The 22525-nt window shown below is 52.4% G+C and overlaps 1 protein-coding gene across 2 annotated transcripts in view; it reads left to right on the top strand.

Annotated features, from left to right (window-relative positions):
• Window positions 1-22525, top strand: part of CHD5 (chromodomain helicase DNA binding protein 5) — a 68180-nt gene that overhangs the window by 34004 nt on the left and 11651 nt on the right. For both annotated transcript variants that reach the window (XM_043485056.1, XM_043485057.1), the window contains exons 16-33: window positions 2759-2896; window positions 2985-3106; window positions 3903-4076; window positions 4455-4596; window positions 6287-6418; window positions 9290-9407; window positions 10736-10860; window positions 11892-12123; window positions 12310-12420; window positions 12698-12870; window positions 13387-13561; window positions 13986-14078; window positions 14287-14375; window positions 14705-14838; window positions 15255-15399; window positions 15758-15917; window positions 18142-18221; window positions 18465-18597. In XM_043485056.1, the coding sequence (XP_043340991.1) occupies window positions 2759-2896; window positions 2985-3106; window positions 3903-4076; window positions 4455-4596; window positions 6287-6418; window positions 9290-9407; window positions 10736-10860; window positions 11892-12123; window positions 12310-12420; window positions 12698-12870; window positions 13387-13561; window positions 13986-14078; window positions 14287-14375; window positions 14705-14838; window positions 15255-15399; window positions 15758-15917; window positions 18142-18221; window positions 18465-18597 (2476 nt within the window). The remainder of the gene's footprint in view (window positions 1-2758; window positions 2897-2984; window positions 3107-3902; window positions 4077-4454; window positions 4597-6286; window positions 6419-9289; window positions 9408-10735; window positions 10861-11891; window positions 12124-12309; window positions 12421-12697; window positions 12871-13386; window positions 13562-13985; window positions 14079-14286; window positions 14376-14704; window positions 14839-15254; window positions 15400-15757; window positions 15918-18141; window positions 18222-18464; window positions 18598-22525) is intronic.

The following is a 22525-nucleotide window of genomic DNA, read 5'->3' as shown; positions in this document are numbered from 1 at the left end:
ATCAAACCCGTGTCTCCTGCATTGGTAGGAGGATTCTTTACCACTGAGCTACCAGGGAAGCTCTCTCTCTCTCTTTTTTTAAATTTGTTTTTGGTCATGCTGCACTGCATGTGGGATCTTAGTTCCCCAACCAGGGATGGAACCTATGCCCCCTGCCATGGAAGCTCAGGATCTTAACCACTGGACTGCCAGGGAAGTCCCAAGATTCCGCATTTCTGGTGAAGTCCCAGACGATGTGCACACTTCTGGTCCTCAGGCTGCAGTCTGAGAAGCGAGGACACAGAGTGGACAGTGCTTCCTGCATCTGGCACATGGGGGCCCTTGGGCAGCTGTGGCGCTCACGCCAGCTGCAGTGCTGGGGGCTGGCGGACCATCCCCAACCTCCCCAAGGGTTCTCACCTTGGCTTTCTCCATGCTCTAGGAACAATCATGGCCCCGGGAGATGCCCAGTAACTTTTATTTGGCTGTGCTGTGAGGCTTGCAGGATCTTAGTTCCCTGACCCGGGCCACAACAGTGAAAGCATTGAGTCCTGGCCACTGGAAAGTGGAAGGGAAAGTATTAGTCGCTCAGTCGTGTCCAATTTTTTGTGACCCCATGGGCTATAGCCTGCCAGGCTCCTCTCTATGGGATCCTCCAGGCAAGAATATTGGAATGGTTAGCCATTCCCTTTTCCAAGGAATCTTCCTGACCCAGGGGTCAAACCTGGGTCTCCTGCATCGCGGGCAGATTCTTTACTGTCTGAGCCACTAGGGAAGCCCTTAACCACTGGACTGCCAGGGAATTCTCATTACCATTTGTTTAATGAGGGTGATAATCTCAATGGTTCCAGAAACAACTTCTCTCTGAGCTCACACTGGGCTTGTGTGATGGGCTGGGTGCTTTGCTGATTCAGTTGTTTAACTTATTGTCTTTTAAAAAAATTGTGGTAAAATACACATAACTTAACATTTATCAACTTCACCATTTTTACAAGTACAGTTCAGGGACACCAAGTACATTCATACTTCTCTGCAGCCATCTCTCCGTCATCTCCCAAGCACTTCATCTTGTCAAACTGAAACCCTGTCCCTGTTAGATACTGACTACCCCTAGCCCCTGGCAGCCTCGTCCTTTTGGTCTCTGGCTTTGATTGTTCTCGGTACCTTGTGTAAGTGGAATCATACCATATTTGTCCTTTGTGTCTGGCTCATTTCACTCAGCACGTTGTATCATGTGTCAGGTTTTCTTTTCAAGATTGGATAACATTCCCTGTATGTGTATGAATGGACACTCAGCCCATGGATACTTGGGTGTTTCCACCTTTTGGTGCTTGTGAATAATGCTATGAACGTGGGTGTGCAAAAATATTCATTCATATCCCTGCTTTCATTTCTTCTGGGTCTATACCCAGAAGCAGAATTGCAGGATGCTACAGTAATTCTATGTATAATTTTGTTTGTTTCTATTTTTTTAAAATTTTATTGGAGTATGGTTGATTTACAATGTTATGTTAGTTTCAGGCATATAGTTAAGTGAATCAACTATACACATACATATATTCCCTCTTTTTTAGATTCTTTTTTCATGTAGGTCATTACAAAGTATTGAGTAGAGTTTCCTGTGCTATACAGTATGTTCTTATTTATGATCTATCTAATATGTAGTGTGTATATATGTCAATTCCAATCTCCCAGTTTATCCCTCCCCCTCCCCCCCAAAAAACAGGTTTGTTTTCTACATCTGTGACTCTGTTTCTCTTTTGTAAAAACAAGTTCGTTTGTGCAATTTTTAAAAATTCCACATATAAGCAGTCGTTATCTTTGTCTGCCTTACTTCTCTCAATATGACAATCTCTAGGTCCATCCATGTTGCTGAAAATGGCATTATTTTGTTCTTTTTTATGGCTGAGTAATATTCCATTGTATATCTGGATGACATCATCTTTATCCATTCCTCTGCTGATGGAAACTTAGGTTTATTCCACATCTTGGCTATTGTAAATAGTGCTACAATGAACACTGGGGTACATGTATCTCTTTGAATTATGATTTTCTCCTAACACATCACCAGGAGTGGGATTGCTGAATCATATGGTAGCTCTGATTTAGTTTTTAAAGGAACCTCCATAGGTTCCATGTTCTCCATGGGCTTCCCAAGGTGGCGCTAGTGGTAAAGAACCCACCTGCCAATTCAGGAAAAGGAATATAGAATGTGTAACTTTTTGAGGCACATACTTAGCTCTTTTAATTCTTGTGGCATTCTTACCAAACACAGTATTGCTTCTTTTTTACAGGTGAGGAGACTGAGGCTCGGGGAGGTTAATTAACTCGACCAAGGTCTAGCTCAAAATAGCAGTTGTTGCTGTTGTTTAGTTGCTGAGTCATGTCCAACTCTTTTTCGAACCCATAGAGTGTAGCCCACCAGGCTCTTCTGTCCATGGGATTTCCCAGGCAAGAATACTGGAGTGGGTAGCCATTTCCTTCTCTAGGGGATCTTCCCAACCCAGGGATCAAATCCCTGTCTCCTGCTTGGCAGGGATGAGTGCAAACTGCCTACAGGCTTCCTTCTGCCCCTCTGATCTCTGCCCCCCTCTCTTGGGGACAGTGCTCTGGGCCTCAGCTGACCCCTTGACTTGGTGGCCCGTGACTTCCTCTCGGTCTCCAGGCTCCCTGAGCTCTCTGGGGGTCCTGTCCACATTCCTTTTCGCTCCTTTTTCTCTGGAGACCTTGATCCACTGCGCTCCCAGCTCTCCTCCCAAACACTCCCCTTTCCCTCCAGAAAGAAGTGCAGATCAAATTCCACGTCCTGCTCACCTCCTATGAGCTCATCACCATCGACCAGGCCATCCTGGGCTCCATCGAGTGGGCCTGCCTTGTGGTGGACGAGGCCCACCGGCTCAAGAACAACCAGTCCAAGGTAGGAGGTGCTGAGCACTGGCCCCTAGAGCCATCTGGGTGGGCTGGCCACCCTGTGCCCCCTGACGGGCCCCCTGTTCCCCTCTAAGTTCTTTAGGGTCTTGAACAGCTACAAGATCGATTATAAGCTGCTGCTGACAGGGACCCCCCTTCAGAACAACCTGGAAGAACTGTTCCACCTCCTCAACTTCCTGACTCCAGAGAGGTTCAAGTGAGTCAGAGGGGCTGGCCGGGGAGGCGGAGCGAGTGCAGTCAGGGAAGGGGCATCAGTGCCTGTCCGGCTCTGGGGCTGCTCGCTGGGCCTCAGTTTCCCTGTCAGTAAAATGGGAGTGTTAGCAGTGTACTGGCACAAGCTGAGCGCTTGAGGAACACCTGCTGGTGGTCAGCCTGTGATTTTTCACTGACTTTGCCCCAGAAGACCTTGGGGGTCCCCCTTGGTGCCTGTCCCTCCCCCATGCCTCAGATTATCCCTGTCCCTCCACAAAGACCTGAGTGATCACATTAGTGACAGTGCTGGGAGGCAGAAGACTGGGGGTGATGGTGGAAACGGGGGTGAAGATGGAGCTCCAGCCTCCTTGCTTACCTACCCCCATGTTCCTGCTTGGAAAGGGGATTCAGGGTAAAAAATGCTGATTTTGGAGTCAGGAGATATAGACTCAAGGGCAGGCTGGACCGTATAACCATGGGCACCCTCCAGCCTCAGTTTCCTTCTCTGTAATATGGGTAAGGGTCCTAGAGACTGCATGTCCAGGACAGCTTTGAGGACAGGAAGATAGCCTACGTGGCTGAGACAGCTGCAATGTGTGGGGGTGACCCAGGCTTAGATGGAGACTGGAAGAACACCAAGGGCAAGGCCTGTGCTCCCTGGCCCAGCAGCCAGCTGGCCTGCCTTCTGACCCTCTGGCAAGTGGCAGGGGGCTGGTTGGCCTTATCCCCACCCTAGTCCTGGCTCCCTCTACAGAGGGCTTTGGCCTCCTCCAGGCTGTCATTCCAGTTTTTTCTTGCAGCAACCTGGAGGGCTTCCTGGAGGAGTTTGCTGACATCTCCAAGGAAGACCAGATCAAGAAGCTGCACGACCTGCTGGGGCCGCACATGCTGAGGCGGCTCAAGGCTGATGTGTTCAAGAACATGCCGGCGAAGACTGAGCTGATTGTCCGCGTGGAGCTGAGCCAGATGCAGAAGTGAGCGGCCTGCCCTGGGTCCCCTGGGCCTGTCTTCTCCCAGAAGGGCCTGAGTGGGCCTTCCTGGGCCACTGCTTGGGGTGGGTGGAATGGCCTTTGGCCTCGCCCTTGCCTCCACTCAACTGTTGCACAAGCTCCCTTCTTGGGGCCTCTTCTTAGATTTCACTGATCAGAGTTGGGGCTGCCAACTTTGTCCTGTCCCCCAGTAACTTGCTGGGTGATGTCAGGCCTGTGGCTTCACCTCTTGGGGCTCCCCTTGGTCTCTCTGCAACTGTGCTTGGCTGCTAGCTCCCAGCCTCCCTGCAGAGCAGAGTGTCCTCTCGGAGGCTGGCATGGCCAGGTGCATGCAGACTGCCTTTCCTCCTTGCTTTGTGACAGGAAGTACTACAAGTTCATCCTCACGCGGAACTTTGAGGCGCTGAACTCCAAGGGGGGTGGGAACCAGGTGTCACTGCTCAACATCATGATGGACCTGAAGAAGTGCTGCAACCACCCCTACCTCTTCCCCGTGGCTGCTGTGGTAGGTCCCCCATGGCCACTGTGTTAGGTCCCCTGTTGGCTACTGCTGTGATAGGTCCCCCGTGGCTGCTGTGGGAGGCCCCCATGGCCGCTATGGGAGGTCCTCTGTGGCTGTTGTGGTGGGTCCCTGTGGCCACTGTGGGAGGCCCCCTGTTGGCTACTGCTGTGGTAGGTCCCCCGTGGCCACTGTGGGAGGTCCCCTGTGGCCACTGTGGGAGGTCCCCATGGCCACTGTGGTAGGTTCCCGTGGCCACTGTGGGAGGTCCCTGTGGCCACTGCGGTAGGTCCCACATGGCCACTGTGGGAGGTCTCCATGGCTGCTGCGGTAGGTCCCCGTGGCCGCTGTGGGAGGTCCCCTGTGGCTGCTGTGGGAGGTCCCCTGTTGGCTACTGCTGTGGTAGGTCCCCCCATGGCTGTTGTGGTAGGTCTCTGTGGCCACTGGGGTAGGTGCCCTGTGGCTGCCACTGTGGCCACCGTGATAGGGGCCCTTGGCCACCACGGTGAGTGCCTGAGGCTGCCATGTGAGGGGCCTGAGACTATGGTACATACACGTGGCTGCTGTGGGGGGCTTTCTGTGGCCCTCATGGCAAGTGTCATGGCTGCCATGGTGCCCCTGGCTGCTGGGACAGGTGCTCAAGCCTTCAGCCCCCAGTCCTCCCCGAGTATGAAGACTGGGAGGTGATACAGGTCCCCATCGTGCCAGAAGTTTCTGTAAACCTACCTCTGTCCAGTGCTCGGACAGGCCCTCTCCTTTCCTGGGCCCCTATGTGTGACCATAAAGTGATGGGCTACATCAAAGAGTTCCTTACAGCCTCAGGGATCCCAGGCCAGGGATCTGAGGGATGACCTGGCTGCATTCAGTCACTGAGGGAGTCAGGGAGGCAGGCCTGGGTGGTGATTGTGATGTGCAGTCGTAGGTGAGAGACCAGAGTCCCAGTCAGACACCTGGCCCCAGCCTGTGGTCTCAGGACCATCAGTGGTCCTCTTGGAGCCCCAGGTTTATCCTTTATAAAATGAGGGCAATGACAGCATCTCTCGAAAGTGAGGACCAGATGAGAAAGTCCGTGTTTGGTGCCCACATGGAGAGCCTGGGACACCAGTACTCATCACCCTCACAGCTGTTCTGGTTCTAATTTAAACCCTACAGAGTTTATACCTCCCCACACCCCCACCCCACCCCCAAACAAGAAGAGCAATGCTGAGTTAAGCATGGAGGCTGTGCTGTGGGTGATGCAGACTTGAGCAACCCCAGGCTGCTCTCACCACTCTGGACCAGCAGAGCCTTTGAGCTGAGTGTCTTCCCAGCTGGGAGGCTCGGTTGGCCTTCCCTGGATGTGCCCTGCAAGACTGCAGAGGCCAGGTTAGAACCTTGTTGGGAAGGCCAGCTTGCCTCAAGACTGTCATCCATCCATCCACCTATGTCTGTGGTCTTGGTGGAGTGCCAGCAGCGGGAGACAGAGGCCAGGGCTGGCGAGTTTGAGCCCTGCCTGGGGACACAGTGCAGGGGGCATCTGTGTGGCCTGCTCGTATGTTCCTGCAGAGGCTGGCCTGACCTGGGCTTAGGCTTGGTGCTCAGCTCATTGCTGGACCCTCATCCCCACCAGCCCCTGCCGCCTTCCAGACTTCTTTGGTGGAGAGTCAGAGAGAAGAGGGGAGCCCCCACAAGACCCCACCTTGTGCTGTGTCTGCAGGAGGCCCCCGTCCTGCCCAATGGCTCCTATGACGGCAGCTCTCTGGTCAAGTCTTCGGGGAAGCTCATGCTGCTACAGAAGATGCTCAAGAAACTGCGGGACGAAGGGCACCGTGTGCTCATCTTCTCCCAGGTGAGCCGCCTGCAGATGGCTGACTGGCTTCTCCACCTCCAGCCCTCAGGGCCTGATGCTATCCCTATGTGGGTTGTGTGTTAAAAGACACTCCTCCAGGCCTTGGCATGAGGCAACCAAGGAGAGCTGGCTGGGTTCCAAGTTCAAGGCACTCAGGGCACATTGGCTGTGGGGACCAGTGTCCTCCCCACTACTTGACCCTCTGGCCTGCTCCTCCTGGAGCTTCTGTCCAGGCTGGGACAACAGCCCTCACCCTTCACCCCTGCAGCCCCACTTCTCATGAACCAACCCAAGGTGGGGCCCCTTGGGTTGGTTCACGAGGAGCCCTGTGTTGGGTTAGCTAGGGGAAGTCCTCTCTGAAGCTTGATCTTGAAGTTGCACTTGCAGCATCGCTTTTGGGGTGGTTAGAGGCAGGGCTGTCTAGCCTCAGAGATTTGTTCATCAGTGCACTTGTTCCTTTGTCCTTTTGCACTTGTCGTATGTCAGGCTCTGTGCTAGCCACAGGGGTCCAGCTCTTGTTCTCAAGACACTTAGTCTAGAGTGCGAAACGGAAGTAGACACATGTCTGTGACAGGAGTCAGTGATGCTGCTCAAGCCTGGCATGAAAAATGCTACCTGATAATAGGCCTGAGCCAGGTCCATTGTTCAAACCAGGGACTAAGATGTGGCTTCTCTGTGTACTCTGGATAAGAGTCTGCTGGTAACAGCTGCTCCTGCCTGTAGCCCCTGATCCCACCAGCGGCCTGCAGCAGGCCGAGGGATCTGGGGAAAGCAGATCAAGCTTGTGACTGTAGGCTGGCCTGGACAGTGGATCCAGAATTCCCTGTGTTCTGTTTAGTTGCTGAGTCGTGTCTGACTCTTTGCGACCCCATGAACTGTAGCTCGCCAGGTTCCTCTGTCCATTGGATTCTCCAGGCAAGAATACTGGAGCGCGTCTACGGCCATACCACCCTGAACGTGCCCGATCTCGTCTGATCTCGGAAGCTAAGCAGGGTTGGGCCTGGTTAGTACTTGGATGGAAGAATACTGGAGCGGGTTGCCATGCCCTCCTCCAGAGGATCTTCTCAACCCATGGATTGAACCCAGGTCTCCCGCATTGCAGGTGGATTCTTTACTGTCTGAGCCACCAGGAAAGCCCATGAATACTGGAGTGGGTAGCCTGTCCCTTCTCCAGGGGATCTTCCTGACCTAGGAATTGAACCAGGGTCTCCTGCATTGCAGGTGGATTCTTTACCAGTGAGCTACCAGGGAAGCCTCCAGAATCCTCTAGCCCCCTAACATAAGATATGATTCTGAACTGAGGCCTTGAGGGACCAAGTAGAGAGAACTGCACAACTCCTAGAAGTGTGTGCAAAGAGAAAGTGAAAGAGACAGGGCCCTGACATCCAGAATGAGTCTTCAGAATGAGCCTGGCTGTCTAATGGTTAGAACTCTTCACTTTCACTACCGGGGGCCTGGGTTCAATCCCTGGTTGGGGTACTAAGATACCACAAGCAGTGTGGCATGGGCAAAACTCCCACCAAAACAAAAAACTCCAATGAAATAAATAAGCACAAGCAGCAAGAAATGAAATAATAACTAACTAGAAAAAGTGTTAGTTACTCCGTTTTGTCCGACTCTTTGCGACCCCATGGACTGTAGCCCACCAGGCTCCTCTATCCATGGAATTCTCCAGGCAAGAATACTAGAATGGTTAGCCTTTCCCTTCTCCAGGGGATCTTCCTTACCTAGGGATGGAACCTGCTTCTTCTGCATTGGCAGGCAGGTTCTTTACCACTGAGCCACCAGGAAAGCCCCTAACCAGGGAAAGGATCTGCATAACATGGAAACAAAACATTTCAACAGATTAGATAAACTCTCAGCACTGTTGAAGAGAACACTGATGAATGGGAACCTGGAATTGAGGAATTTTCCCAGAATGCAGCACAGAAAAACAAAGATAAAAATGAGACATTGCATGGAAAACACTTTGAGAGGCTCTAGTAACTATTCAATATGTATCCATAATAGGAGTTGCAGAAAAAGAACTAGAGAAAATGGTAAAGAAGTCAGATTTAATGAGAGTCTGTACACCTAGAGAAAGACATGTGGTCTCAGGTATGAAGCACACTCTGGAGTACCAAGAACTATAAATAAAAATTTTAATATGAAAGGAAAACCTAGGCACATTGTAAGGAAAATGCTGCACTTTTCAGATCTTATACCTACACAGGAATGACAATTAATTAGACTGTCCTCAGATTTTATATCAGCAATAGAAGTGGCAAAAGAAAATGGCAATATCTTCATTACACTATGGGAAAATTGCAACTGATAATTTTATGTCTAGCTAAACTATCTCTCAGGATTGATTATGAAGGATTATGGGAGCTCAGAAGGGCCTGCCTTTCTCTTCGCATAGGGAGGAGTGAAATCAGGGAAGACATCACAGAGGAGGTGCTGTTTGAGTTCCCTAGGCAGTAAGGGGGTGGGAAAAAAGTCCAGGTAATCTGGGATGGCTGTGGGATACAAAGGAAGCACTGGAATATAAGGTCCAATGGACTGGCACCAATCTGTCAAGCCTAGAATGCTAAGATGAGAATTTGGGACTTTATTCTGAGAGGTGACAGCAGGGTGGCACATGCTCTGAGCTGTGTCTTAGGCAGAAGGTTGTGGGGCTGGTATGGGGGATGGGGTGGCTCTGGGGGTTGAGGTTGGAGACTGCATTTTTCTTCAGAGAATGGTCCCAAGTCAGGCCTGCCTGGGTCCCACCTGTCTCCCCACTCAGTAGGTTGCTTTGTCTCTCCCCAACTGTCATGAGGTCCCTGCCCATGATCCCTATGGGGGCCCCTCCTCTGGGGCAGCCCCTCAGGAATACCATGTCCCCTGCAGATGACCAAGATGCTGGACCTCCTGGAGGATTTCCTGGAGTATGAGGGCTACAAGTATGAGCGGATTGACGGTGGCATCACGGGGGGCCTTCGGCAAGAAGCAATTGACAGATTCAATGGTACCTAGCCTTACCCAGGACTTCTCGATGGGGACCCCTGTCTCTCCTCCCAGGCTAGGATCTTAGCCAGACCACCCAATTTATTGTCAGGTTAGCTACTCCTCAAACTGCTGAAGAAAGCAGACCCAACCTTAGGTCCTAGTAGGTGATAAAAAGAATTCATCCCATGGAACTTTCCAGGGGCCTGCTTGGGTGTTTAGAACTGAGAAATTAGGAGGAGGGCAGAAGAGGAGGAAAATTCCTCTGTTACTAAATGAAGCTGGTGCAGAGGGTCTGGCCAGCACCCCTGGGCTTCTGATACTGACACCAGCTAAAGCTGCAGTTATGAGCAGGGCTGAAGAGGGCCTGTCCCTGCAATAGAGACTGCTGCAAGGAGGGACAGAGCTGAGCAGACTGCCCTGGGGGAAGGACAGAGGAAGGGGCAGGGCCACCCCAGCCCAAACTCTCCTTGGTGATGCTGGGAGGCTGGGAGCTGGCTCTGGAGTGGAGAGAATGTCTGAAGACATGGTCCAGCACCTCTTTAGTGGGAGGTGTTCAGAAAGATGAAGTCTGTTTCTCTGGGCTTGTGGCTGCTTCCTGCCTTCCACCCTCAGAGCAGGTTTGGGGCCCTGCCGCCCCCAAACCCAAAGCAGCGATTCCTGTTGCCCACTCATGTCAGAGGTAAAGCAAGTGTGGCTTCAGGATGTAGACGTGGTCCCAGTGCACATGGCAGTGGGGAGCATCAGGTGGATCGGGGACCTGTGTGCAGCTCAAGCAGGTGCCACGGTCAGTCCCAGGTCACTTAATGAAAGGCCAGGATGGGCCTGAGACCCAGCTGTCTTGGGGCAGTGGGGACTGACCAGAGGGCTGGCCTGTGCCCTGGAGCTGTGACCCTGAGTGTTCAGTGGTCACTCTGACAGCATCGCAGGTGGTGGTAGCTGGGAAGGCATGAAGGCTGAGCTCTGCTAACCTCCCAGGGGCCTGACCTTCAGGGGCTCTGCTGGTCTTTGCTGGCTGTTTGTAGTTTCTCTTTTGCCCCCCTGGGCTTTGAAAATCAGTTCATTCTCATTTTATGTCCCTCCTGTTGGGTCAGGGCTCGGAGTACAGCTGGGGGCTCTGTGGGGCTCAGGTGGGCTGCCCTGTCCCCGTGCCATGCCCAGGGGCCCCAGGCCTCTTCTGGCTTCCCCAAGCACAGCTGAGGCCGTTGTGGCCTGTGATGGGGGCACAGTTCCTGCCGCCTCCCTCTGGTCTCCCCTCTGCTCTCCTGCCTGCCACCCCCTTGTCCCCCATCCCGCCCCTCTGGGTATGCCCCTCACTCACCCCACTGGGCACCCGCCTCTCTTCCTCAGCCCCTGGGGCCCAGCAGTTCTGCTTCCTCCTCTCGACCCGGGCAGGTGGCCTGGGGATCAACCTGGCCACGGCAGACACGGTCATCATCTACGACTCGGACTGGAACCCGCACAATGACATCCAGGTATGTGACCCCGACAGCAGAACCTTCTCAGAGGGTCCCTTGCTGCCCCTGGCTCTGTGGGCGTCCCCTCTCCCCCACCCCCAGACTATCTCAGGGCTTTACCTCTGCCTGGACCCACCTCGTAGAGTCCCAGCCCCAAGGGCCACCTGGAAGGTGAGCCCCCCACCATTGTACATAAGAGGAAACAGCCCAGGGAGGGCAGGGGATGTGTCCAAGAACATGCAGCCCTCTGTGTGAACATGACCCCTGTTCTGTCCCATCACTCTTAGGATGAAGGCCATGGAGGGAGTCAGGATGAGGGATCCTGGGACCCAGAGGGGGCCAGTTTGGGAACGACAGGAAAATAGAGGGGACAAGGCCTGTGGAGGTGGGGGGAGGAAGGGGCACTGGAGCTGGTGAGGAAGGATGGGAGGGTTAGGGGGTGTAGGAGCAGAGACACACTCTGCTGTCTCCTCCCCACCCTTCTTGGGACCAGGCACATACACACATTACACTCTTGGGGCACACATACAAACTCATGTCTCATGCACACGTGTGTGCACCTGTGTACAGTTGCCCACACAGACCTTATTACACTGGGTCAAGTCATGTGGATGCCTGATGCACAGAGCCTCAAGCCTGTCCTCATGTCTCACCTGTCCCTGGAGGGTAGCTATCCCTCTCCAACAGGGGGGCTCACAGCCCCACTAGTGGTCACTCCCTGGGAGGTGCATCCCCCACCTTGGCATGAGTGCCATCAGCGCCCTGTGTGGCTTCCCTACATCAAGTGCACTGGCCACACTGCCCCTCACACCTACCCCTGCACACACACAGGCACCCGGGCCCGCACTAGAGCAGACACAGGTCGGGAATGCAGGTGCCCTAGTGCACATACATCTCCACGGGCAGTCACACAGCCCATTCCATGCAGAGGGTGCTCATGAGCGTATTTGCATGCCTCCCTGCTTCCCCCCCACCCCGCCCCCTGGTGGCTGGCCTTGGGCCCCCAGTCCTCTGTTGAACACGGGTGCTAAGCTGCAGGTTGCCCCCAGGCCTTCAGCCGCGCCCACCGCATTGGGCAGAACAAGAAGGTGATGATCTACCGCTTCGTGACGCGGGCCTCGGTGGAGGAGCGCATCACGCAGGTGGCCAAGCGCAAGATGATGCTCACCCACCTGGTGGTGCGACCTGGCCTGGGCTCCAAGTCCGGCTCCATGACCAAGCAGGAGCTGGATGACATCCTCAAGTTTGGCACGGAGGAGCTCTTCAAGGATGATGTGGAGGGTGGGTGTCCTGGGTGCTGGGCATGGTGGGGGGTGGACCTGCTTGAGACCCTCCCCTCCCAGGGCACCCCCAGTGCCCAGTCTCTCCTCCTTCTGCTCCCCACTCCTGGCCAGGATGGGCAGGGCCAGGGTGGCATCTCTGGTGCTACCCCCCAGCCCTGCAACTCCCCATCCCTGTGTCCTATAGGCATGATGTCTCAGGGCCAGAGACCCGCCACGCCCATCCCTGATATCCAGTCCTCCAAAGGGGGAGCCTTGGCAGCCAGCGCCAAGAAAAAGCATGGCAGCACTCCTCCAGGTAGGGGCCCTCCCAGCCCAGCCCCCAGCTCCTCCTGTATCCTGGATGGCTGTTCCTGGAAGGAAGTGGGCCCCCAAGCCCATTTTGTCAGGTTCCCTTGCCTGCCCCCCTCGGGTGCCTGAGGACCTTAGGTGGAGGGGCCGAGGGGCTGTGACAATAGAGGTTCCTCTCTGTGGTCACTTACTCTTAAGCAGCAGCCCCTGGCGGGGACTGGGAAGCATCATTGTCTGGAACCTGCTCTGGTGGGGTCCCCTGACTGCATCCTGACTGCCCCCAGGTGACAACAAGGACGTGGAGGATAGCAGTGTGATCCACTATGACGATGCGGCCATCTCCAAGCTGCTGGACCGGAACCAGGATGCCACGGACGACACGGAGCTCCAGAATATGAATGAATACCTGAGCTCCTTCAAGGTGGCGCAGTATGTGGTGCGCGAGGAGGATGGCGTGGTAAGCCCCGCTCCGCGGCCCCGCCCCTCGAGGACCCGCCCCTCGAGGCCCCGCCCCTGAGCGGCCCCGCCCTCACCCCTTTACGACTTCTCCATTTGAGAAACTCCGGCTCCTGGGTCTCTCCTGAGTGGCTCCTCTCCTTACCTCTCAAATTCCACCGCCCTACGCGCAGACTGTGGGTGTTAATTATTCTTCTAAGTGCCACTTTTCATTTTGAAACTGGGAGCCTCCTGAGGGCAGGGGTGGCGCTTATTCAATTCTGTATCTCAGTGCCTGGCACAAGGCCAGGGCATACTGTGGCATGAATGAATGGATGAGTGAATTACTGAGACAGGAGCAGGAAGAGGAAGACCAGCTAGGGCTGGGGTGATCAGGGAGGGCCACCTGGAGTAGGCAGGCTTTCCAGTTCCCCTTGAGCCGCTAGAGGATGAGCTGTGGTAGAGGCAGTGAGGCCTCCGTGGGAGTGGAGATGCTCGCTGGCCCCACCCTCACCGCCTGCGGCCCCCGCGCCCCCAGGAGGAGGTGGAACGGGAGATCATCAAGCAGGAGGAGAACGTGGACCCCGACTACTGGGAGAAGCTGCTGCGGCACCACTACGAGCAGCAGCAGGAGGACCTGGCCCGCAACCTGGGCAAGGGCAAGCGCATCCGCAAGCAGGTCAACTACAACGACGCCTCCCAGGAGGACCAGGGTGCGTGACCGGTGGGCAGGGTCCTGCTGGCGGGGAGGACATCGCTGTGGCAGGAGTTCTCGGGGCGGGAGAGTGGGAGTCCTGTGGAGTGCCTGAGCCGGGAGACGGTGGGAAGGCTTCTTGGAGAAGTGGGGCTGGTAGCTGGTGTGGGGTGTTGGGTTTTGGGGGGAAAGAGATGGGTAGTGACTCAATGACTTCACTGCTAGTGGTTTTAGTCAAGCCTCAGTTTCTCTATCTGCTAAATAGGGCCATTGATGGTATAAAGCCTGAGAACGTAGTATAAGGTTGTAAGGTTGTTAAGTGAGCTCATAGGAAGTGCACGGTGGCTGTTTTTATCATCACTGTTATTGGGGGTGTGAGGGGCTCCGGCGGGCTTCTGCTTGCACAGCCCACTCTGTGCCCCCTCTTCCTGACCCCCCGACAGAGTGGCAGGACGAGCTCTCAGACAACCAGTCTGAATATTCCATTGGCTCTGAGGATGAGGACGAGGACTTTGAGGAAAGGCCGGAAGGGCAGAGTGAGTCAGGGCTGTTGACTCTGGGCTGGGGCCAGGCTGTGTGTCGGGGAGCTGATGATCAGGTTGGGGGTCCCTGGGGCATCGGGACCAGCATCCGTCCTTTGGAGTAGGCCCTGAAGGGTCATGCTCTCTGGGGCGTGTTGTGGGATGGGGTGGGTCAGGACATCTTGGGCCCCACTGAGGGCTTGTAGCGGGGCTTCTCCCCCAGGTGGACGGCGACAATCCAGGAGGCAGCTGAAGAGCGACAGGGACAAGCCCCTGCCCCCTCTTCTCGCCCGGGTCGGCGGAAACATTGAGGTGGGGCCCGCCTGCACCCCCACTTTGCCACTTCTCTTTCCCGGAATTTATCTCATCTTTCAGAGCAAAGAGCTTACCCCTGCTGCCACCCTGGGGTGTGGAGGAGGGACAGGAGGGCTGGGGTTACACTGGGTTACATGCCAAGTGGAGGTGGGGGGGCTGGGACAGACCCTCGGTCTGGGCTGAGCCCCTTTGGGTCCTGCCCCAGGTGGAGGTCCCCCCCCGTCTCCCACTGCTCCCCCTCTGCTTCCCCATCTCCTCCCCTCCCTGTGTCTTTCTCTTCAACTCTGAATTCCCTGCTCCCCTACCCCGCTGCCCGCCCTGCCCAGGTGCTAGGCTTTAACGCCCGCCAGCGGAAGGCCTTTCTGAACGCCATCATGCGCTGGGGCATGCCCCCCCAGGATGCCTTCAACTCCCACTGGCTGGTGCGGGACCTTCGTGGGAAGAGCGAGAAGGAGTTTAGGTAAAGGGGCCAAGGTGGTGGCCCAGGGTGTGGCCGCCCGCCTGGAGTGGGCAGGCTCCTCTGGACGGGCCAGCACACTGGGCGGTGTTACTGCCAGGCTGGGGGCGGCCAGAGAACTCACTGCTGTCTGATATCTGTAGCTGAAGTCCAGGCCTGGGCAGGGCTCCTGTGCAGAGACCATGACCGGTCGCCTCTGCCAGAGCAGCTGGTGTTAACGGAAGCACGGAGGATCTGGGTTCTCCAGGGGAAGGGCTGTCCCAAGAGGGTCCCCTGCCCGGGGCCCCCTCTGTTCTTCCCTGGGGCCTGACCCAGCAGGCCGGGTTGGGAGGCAGGTGATGGGTGACGATTCCAGCCAGGAGGTCCCCCGGGGTCCTGCCGGCCCCCCACTCCCTGAGCCCCAGTCCCCCCCACCCCAGAGCCTATGTGTCCCTCTTCATGCGGCACCTGTGTGAGCCGGGGGCTGACGGCGCGGAGACCTTTGCGGACGGCGTGCCCCGCGAGGGCCTCTCCAGGCAGCACGTGCTCACGCGCATTGGGGTCATGTCACTAGTTAGGAAGAAGGTGGGTGAGTAACCTTTACTGGGCTTTTCCTGGTGGTCGCCCATGGCCTGGGTGTGCCCCAGGGGGGTCAGTGGGTAGAGAGCAAGTGCCTGGCTGTCCAGGGTCTGAATCAGCTTAGAGGGATGGACCCAGAATGCATCTCTGGGTGGGGAAGTGGGCAGTGATGGGGAGGGACTAGAGGCCAGGATGACAGGTGGGGATGGGTGGGGGTAGGACCTGGTGTGGGGGTCTGCAGTCAGCCTTGGGTGGAGTCGGCAGCCACCCCAAGCCAGGGACACCCCCAGTCCTGCTGGCCACCCTGAGGCCCTCACATCTGAGCTGTGACCACCTCCCTCCTGCCTCACTCCCACCTGCCCAGGTTCAGGAGTTTGAGCACGTCAACGGGAAGTACAGCACCCCGGATCTGATCCCCGAGGGGCCTGAGGGCAAGAAGCCAGGCGAAGTCATCTCCTCGGATCCCAACACACCAGTGCCCGCCAGCCCTGCCCACCTCCTGCCTGGCCCTCTGGGCCTGCCAGGTCTGGACTCCAATGAGGAGGGTTGGGTACCCAGGTCATGGCAGGAGACCCCACATCCTCCCCACATCCCACCCCCACAAAACTTCCACCTGAAGAAGTATCACTCCCCTAAGAGATTTTCTTTTTAATGAAAGCTTTGAGATGTTATTCACACACCACAATATTCACAGTATTCAATCTGTGTGTGTGTGCTGAGGCGCTTCAGTCATGTCTGACTGTTTGCGACCCTATGAACTGTAGCCTGCCAGGCTCCTCTGTCCATGGCATTCTTTAGGCAAGAATACTGGAGTGGGTTGCCATTTCCTTCTCCAGGGGATCTTCCCAACCCAGGGATCGAACCTGTGTCTCTTATGTCTCCTGCATTGGCAGGTGGGTTCTTTACCACTAGCACCACCTGGGAAGCCAAAAGCCTTTAAAAGTGTATTATCCAGTTGTTTCTAGCATATCCATAGGATTGTGCAACCATTGCCTCTGATTCCAGGATGTTTTCATTAACCCCCAAAGAAACACATACTCATTAGTACTGACACCTTATTCCTTCTCCTTATGTCTTTCCCTGGCGACCACTGATCTTTCTGTCTCCATGGGTTTGCCTATTGTGGACATTTCATGTAAATAAAATGCACCATGCGGCCTTTTGTGCCCAGCTTTCACTAGCATGTGATGTATTCCAGATTCATCCAGGTTTTAGGGTGTCAGCACTTCATTCCTTTTTGTAGCTGAATAATATTTATTCCATTGTTTGGATCCACCACATTTTGTATATCCATTCATGAGGTGATGGATTTTGGGTTGTTTCTACCTTTGGCTATTGTGAATAATGTGGTGAGTAACATTGCTTTGAACTTTTGTGTTCAATTGGAAATAGGTGTTTTCATTTCTCTTGAGTGTATAGCTAGGAATAGAATCTCTGGCTCACTTGGCATAACATTTTGAGGAGCTGCCAAACTTTTTCACAGTGATTACACCATTTTACATTCCTACCAGCCATGTATGAGGTTTCAATTTCTAAACCTCCTCACCAACACTTATTTAACTTTTTGCTTATAGCCATCTTAGTGAGTGTGATGGGGGGAGTCTCATTGTGTTTTATTTACTTATTTATTTTTGCTGTGCTGGGTCTTTGTTGCTATTTGGGCTTTTCTCTAGTTGCAGCATGCAGGCTTCTTACTGCAGTGGCTTCCGTTGTTGTGGAGCATGGGCTCAAGGGTTCTCGGACTTTAGTAGTTGTAGCACGTGGACTCAACAGTTGCAGCTCCTGGGCTCTAGAGCACAGGCTCAGTAGTTGTGGCACACAGGCTTAGCTGCTCCGAGGTATGTGGCATCTTCCCATACCAGGGATCGAACCCTTGTCTCCTGCATTGGCAGGCAGACTCTTTACCACTGAGCCACCAGGGAAACCTGGTGGTTTTGATTTCCATCTCTGGTGGCTGAAGATGTTGAGAATTTTTTCATGTGCTTCTGAGCTTTTTGTGCATCTTCTTTGGAGAAACATCATTTCACATCCTTTGCCCTTCCTTAATGGATTATTTGTCTCTGAGTGTCTTTTTGGTGATCTGTGTATTTATCTGGGTAAAACATCTTCCCTGTTGTACCCCTCAGGCCTGGGGCATTCTGCCTCTGTCTCAGGTGACAGGTGAGGCCCCGAGAGGCTCAGCGCCTCTGAGGACATCCTGCTTCTGGGCACAGGTGCCCTCTGGAGGTGGACATGCCTAGTTTTCTTCCTGGCCCTGTGCCCATGGGCAGAGGAATAAGGGCAGGTCCCTTATTCCAAGGAGCTCTGTTTTCTCATCTGTGATGTGGAGTTGGATAGTGACCATCTCCCAGGGCTCCTCAGAGCATATGGGTCACTGGCCCTTTGCAGTGTCAAGAACTGACTAAGCATGGAAGAGGCAGGTAGCCAGTCAGCCAGCTTGAAAGTCAGGACCACAGCTGCTATGCTGGCTTCCAGTCTGGGCCTCCACCCACCTCACCTACTGCTTCCAGACGGGAGGCCTCCATAGCCGGTAGTTCTGTCCTGTCGGCCCCTGGCTTTGACCTCACTGGGCCCAGGGTCCTCCAAGGCTCCCACATTGCAGGCCTGGCCCAGGCTCTTTGGCTCCCCTGGTTCACCTGTCCTTCTGCAGGTGCCTGGCCCAGGATCCTCTCTGACTCCCCATTTCCTGCCCTTCTCCCTCCCCCAACCCCAGCCCACCTGTCTCACCCTTCTCCCTTGTTCTTTCAGACAAAATGGAAGCCCCACTAGGCTACATGGATGAGAAGGAGGTGGGGGTGCAGAAGCCAAAGAAGCCCCCAGAAATCCAGGTAGGGAAGATGCCGGTGTCTGGACCCCTGTGGGTGTGGGGTGGGGGCTGGGTCCAGGGACCCTCTCAGGCTTTGCCCTGGCAGCTGTAAGCTAGGCCTCCTGGCTCCAAGTCTGAGCCCCCAGGACTGGAGCATAGTTGAGGGCAAGCACTGGGAACCAGAGAGTGGGTTCTAAGCCCAGGGCCCCTTCCCTGGCTGCTATGGAGGCCCAGGCCCTGTAGCTCCTGAGTCTCTCCTCCCTAGGCCCTGCCAACTGCCCTGGACAGAGTGGAGGGAGAGGACAAGCAGGAGAGCTCCAATGGCAAAGAGAGGGCCCGAGAGGAGCGGCTGGAGGAGATGGAGAAGGCCCAGCCCTCCCCAGAGCAAGGACCGAAAGGTGCGGGCTTGCACCCTGATGGGGCGCCAGGCCTGTCTCTCCTGGGCTGGGTGGGGGGCCGTGCACTGCTGTGTCCTAGTGGCCTAGGGCCCAGGATGAGGCGAGGGCCGGGGGCTCAGTTCTCTGCATGTGGGCTTTAACTTTTCCTGCTGTACAGTTTGGGGGTTATTGGGCTACATCTTATTAGCGGTTTCTTTTTTTTTAAAAAAAAGCATAAATATTATTTATTTGGCTACACCAGGTCTTAGTTGCAGCTTGTGGGATCTTTAGTTGAGGCATGCGAGTTCTTAGTTGTGGTATGTGGGATCTAGTTCCCTGACCAGGGATTGAACCTAGGGCCCCTGCATTGGGAGCATGGAATCTTATCTACTGGATCACCAGGGCAATCCCTGTTAGTGAGTTCTGAATCAATCGCATTGTGATCTGAACACATGAGTCTGTATGATATTGTTGAAACCTGCTTTTCTTGCTTTATGTGGTCAGATTTTGTAAATGCTCGTGTGTGCTTGAAAAGAATATCTATTCTTTTATTGCTGGATGTAAGGTTCTAAATATGTGCATTAGATCAGGGGTCCCCAAACTCCAGGATCTAATGCCTCATGATCTGAGATGGAGTCGATATAATAGAAATAGAGTGAACAGTAAATGTAATGCTCTTGAATCATCCCCTTGGGTCCATGGGAAAACTTGTCTTCCATGAAACCAGTCCCTGGTGCCAAAAAGACTGCATTAGATCATTATATTGTTCAGATTTTTTATACCCTTTCTCATTTTTGGTTTGCTTTGATCAGTCAAGTCTGAGAGACACATGTTAAAATCTCTGTGATTGTGGGTTAGTCTCTGTTCTCCTAAGGCCAGATTTTGCTTTTGTTTGGGATTGGGTTGTTAGGTACATATTAATTCAGGTTTTTTTCTGATTTTCTGGTGAAGTGTTTATTATGTAATAACCTTCTTATTCCTCCTGATTCTTTTTGCTTTAAGGTTTATTTAGGCTTATGTGGATTGAGATTACTTTTGGGCTTTCCTGGTGGCTTAGATGGTAAAGGGTCTGTCTGCCATGCAGGAGACCCAGGTTTGACCCCTGGGTCGGGAAAGATCCCCCAGAGAAGGGAGTGGCTACTCACTCCAGTATTCTTGCCTGGAGAATCCCATGGACAGAGGAGCCTGGTGGGCTACTGTCTACAGGGTTGCAAAGAGTTGGACATGACTGAGCAACTAACACTTTTGTTTTCTTTCACTGAGCATTCACTTGAGTTTTCAAGGTTCTTCTGTGTTGTAGCACGTATTGGAACTTCATTCCTTTTTGTTGAATATATTCTACCCTGTGGATACACCACATTTTATTTTTTGATTCATCAGTTGATGGGTTTTGGGGTTATTTCTGCTTTTTGGCTATTATGAATAATGCTGCTGTGAACATTCGTGTATAGGTGTTTGTGTGGATAGGCTTCAGTTCTCTTGGGTATATACCTAGGAGTGGAATTGTTGGATCGGTTGGTAACTCTCATATTTGGAGGACCTGCCAGATTGCTTGCTGCAGTGGCTGCACCACTTTACATTCCCACCCACAGTGCATAGGGTTCCAATTTCCCCATTATCTTTGTCAACACTTGTTATTATCTCTCTTTTGGATTTTAGCCATCCTAGTGGGTGAAAAGTCATAGCTCAAGTGGTTTTGATTTGTATTTCCCTTGTGTTTAAAGATGTTGAATATCTTTTCAAATGTCATTGGCCATTTGTATATCTTTGTTGGAGAAATGTCTTTTCAGGTCCCTTGTCCATTTTTCAATTGAGTTATTTATCTTTTTATTATTGAGTTATAAGGGTTCTTTATAATACATGTTCCATATCAAGTACATGATTTGCAGGTATTTTCTTACATTTCTTAACTTTTATTTGTATAATTGAGTTTTATGTATACCTTTTGTAAATAATATATGGTGGGACTTGTTGTTTTAAATCTCATCATAGAATCTCTACCTTTTAGCTGGCAAGTTTACTCTCTTTACATTTATTGTAATAGCCAGGTATCTGAATGAATTTCTGTTCTTATTTTGTGCTTTATATCACCCTTGCCTTTTCTTCTTTTTTTCTCCTAGCATCTTTTGGACTGATCAGAATTTCTTTCTGTTTCCCTTTTTACTCTCAACTCCTTTGGAAAGTTTGCTGTCAATTCTATTTTGTACTCTTAAATTTGTAACATGTTGCCTCTTGAATGTAATAAGTACTACAGGCAACTTTAGCTCTGACCCACTCCCTCTTATCTCCCATGTGCTGTTGCTTATTTCTAAACTATAATCCTTATTTAGATCTTCCCACCCTCTTAACAATTTTGTGTTTTCTAGTTTGTTCATTGTTGCTTTGTTCAATGTCCTTCTTCCCAAAATATACCCTTCAATGGTGCTTTCAACAAATTTCTGTGGACAGCAAATTTCTCTCATTGTATGTTATTTTTCCTTTATGCCTTATCGTATTTTTCTTGAATAATAGTTAGCAAAATTCAAGGTGGGTTAGGAGTTTTCCCTCAGCACTTTGAAGATGTTATTTCTTTTGTATTCTGACTTCCGTTGTGCTGAGAAGGCTGCTCTCAGGGTAATTGCTGCTCCTTTGTAGGAAACTTGCCTTTCCTATCTTTACTAACATGGTAAGACCATTTTAAAGACTTTCTGTTAGTCTTTGGTCTTGTACAGTTTCACTACAATGAAATATTTATTTTTCCTGCTTGTGACTGGCTGTGATTCTTAAAGTTGAGTATTGTGTCTTTTATTGATTATGGGCAAATTCTCAGTCATCCCCTCCTTTAATGTTATCTTTCCTCCCACTATGTTTATTTTCTTCTGGAATTCCTTTTACTCATTTATTCATTCATTCATCCAACAAATATGTTTTGAGCACCCACTGTGTGTTGGGAGCTGTCCCAGGCATTGGGGACACAGACAGTGAACCAAAGCCAAAGCCTTCACATAGAATTTGTATTCTAGTGGGGGACCCCAGTGATTAACAATAGACACAAGTAGATCTTGTTTAACAAAAGGCTTCAGATTCAACAAAGAAAACAAAGCAGAAAAAAAAAACAAAAAAACAAAGCAGGTACAAGATTTGTTTCTCTCTGCAAGGCTTTTTGAATCACCCTCAGATCTAGCTTCGGTTCTTACTTTCTTCATACACCTGTTTTTAACCTTTGGTACTATTTTCTATGGTTGCACAGTGAATTATTACAAATTTAGCAGCATGAAATGACACCCATGTGTTAGCTCATGGTTGCATGGGTCAGAAGTCTGTGGTGGTGTGACTGGATTCTCTGCCAAGGGACTTGCAAGATCGAAGTCAAGGCATTGACTGTACTAAGTTCTCATCTGGAGACTTGGAGGAAAATCTGTTACCGTGGTCATTCTTGTTGGCTAACTTCAGCTCCTTGGGGTTGGAGGACTGAAGCCCTCTTCCCTTGCTGGCTCTCAGCGGGAGGCCATTCTCGGCATCTAGAAGCTGCCTACATTTCTTGCCACGGGGCTCATTCCATCTTCAAGCCAACAATGGTACACCAATCCCCACCATACTTCAGATCTCTGATGTCCTTTTATGTGACCATTCAGAGAAAACCCTGCTTTTAAGGGGCTGGTGTGATGAGGTCATGCCCACCTGGATAATCTCTGTCTTTTAAGGTCACCTGTGCCTTGTCACATGACTTGCTCAGGAGAGTAGAATCCATCACATTCACAATTCCAAGGATTATGTACAAGGCTTGTACTCCAGGGCCAGGAAGTCTGGGAGGACACCTTAAAAATATGCAGCAAAATGTCCAACATGTTAGTGATTATGTATTTCATTTCTAGAACTTTTAATCTAGCTTTTTCTACTTCCTTTTTTTTGACTTGTACTTTTCCTATGGATTCTCTTCCTTCTCTGTCTGGCTGATGGATATTTTCTT

The sequence above is a fragment of the Cervus canadensis genome, chromosome 13 (genome assembly GCF_019320065.1).
Source record: "Cervus canadensis isolate Bull #8, Minnesota chromosome 13, ASM1932006v1, whole genome shotgun sequence".
NCBI classification, from domain to species: domain Eukaryota; kingdom Metazoa; phylum Chordata; class Mammalia; order Artiodactyla; family Cervidae; genus Cervus; species Cervus canadensis.
Note: the sequence above shows the minus strand (reverse complement) of the source record. Positions and strands in the feature narration are given on the sequence as shown.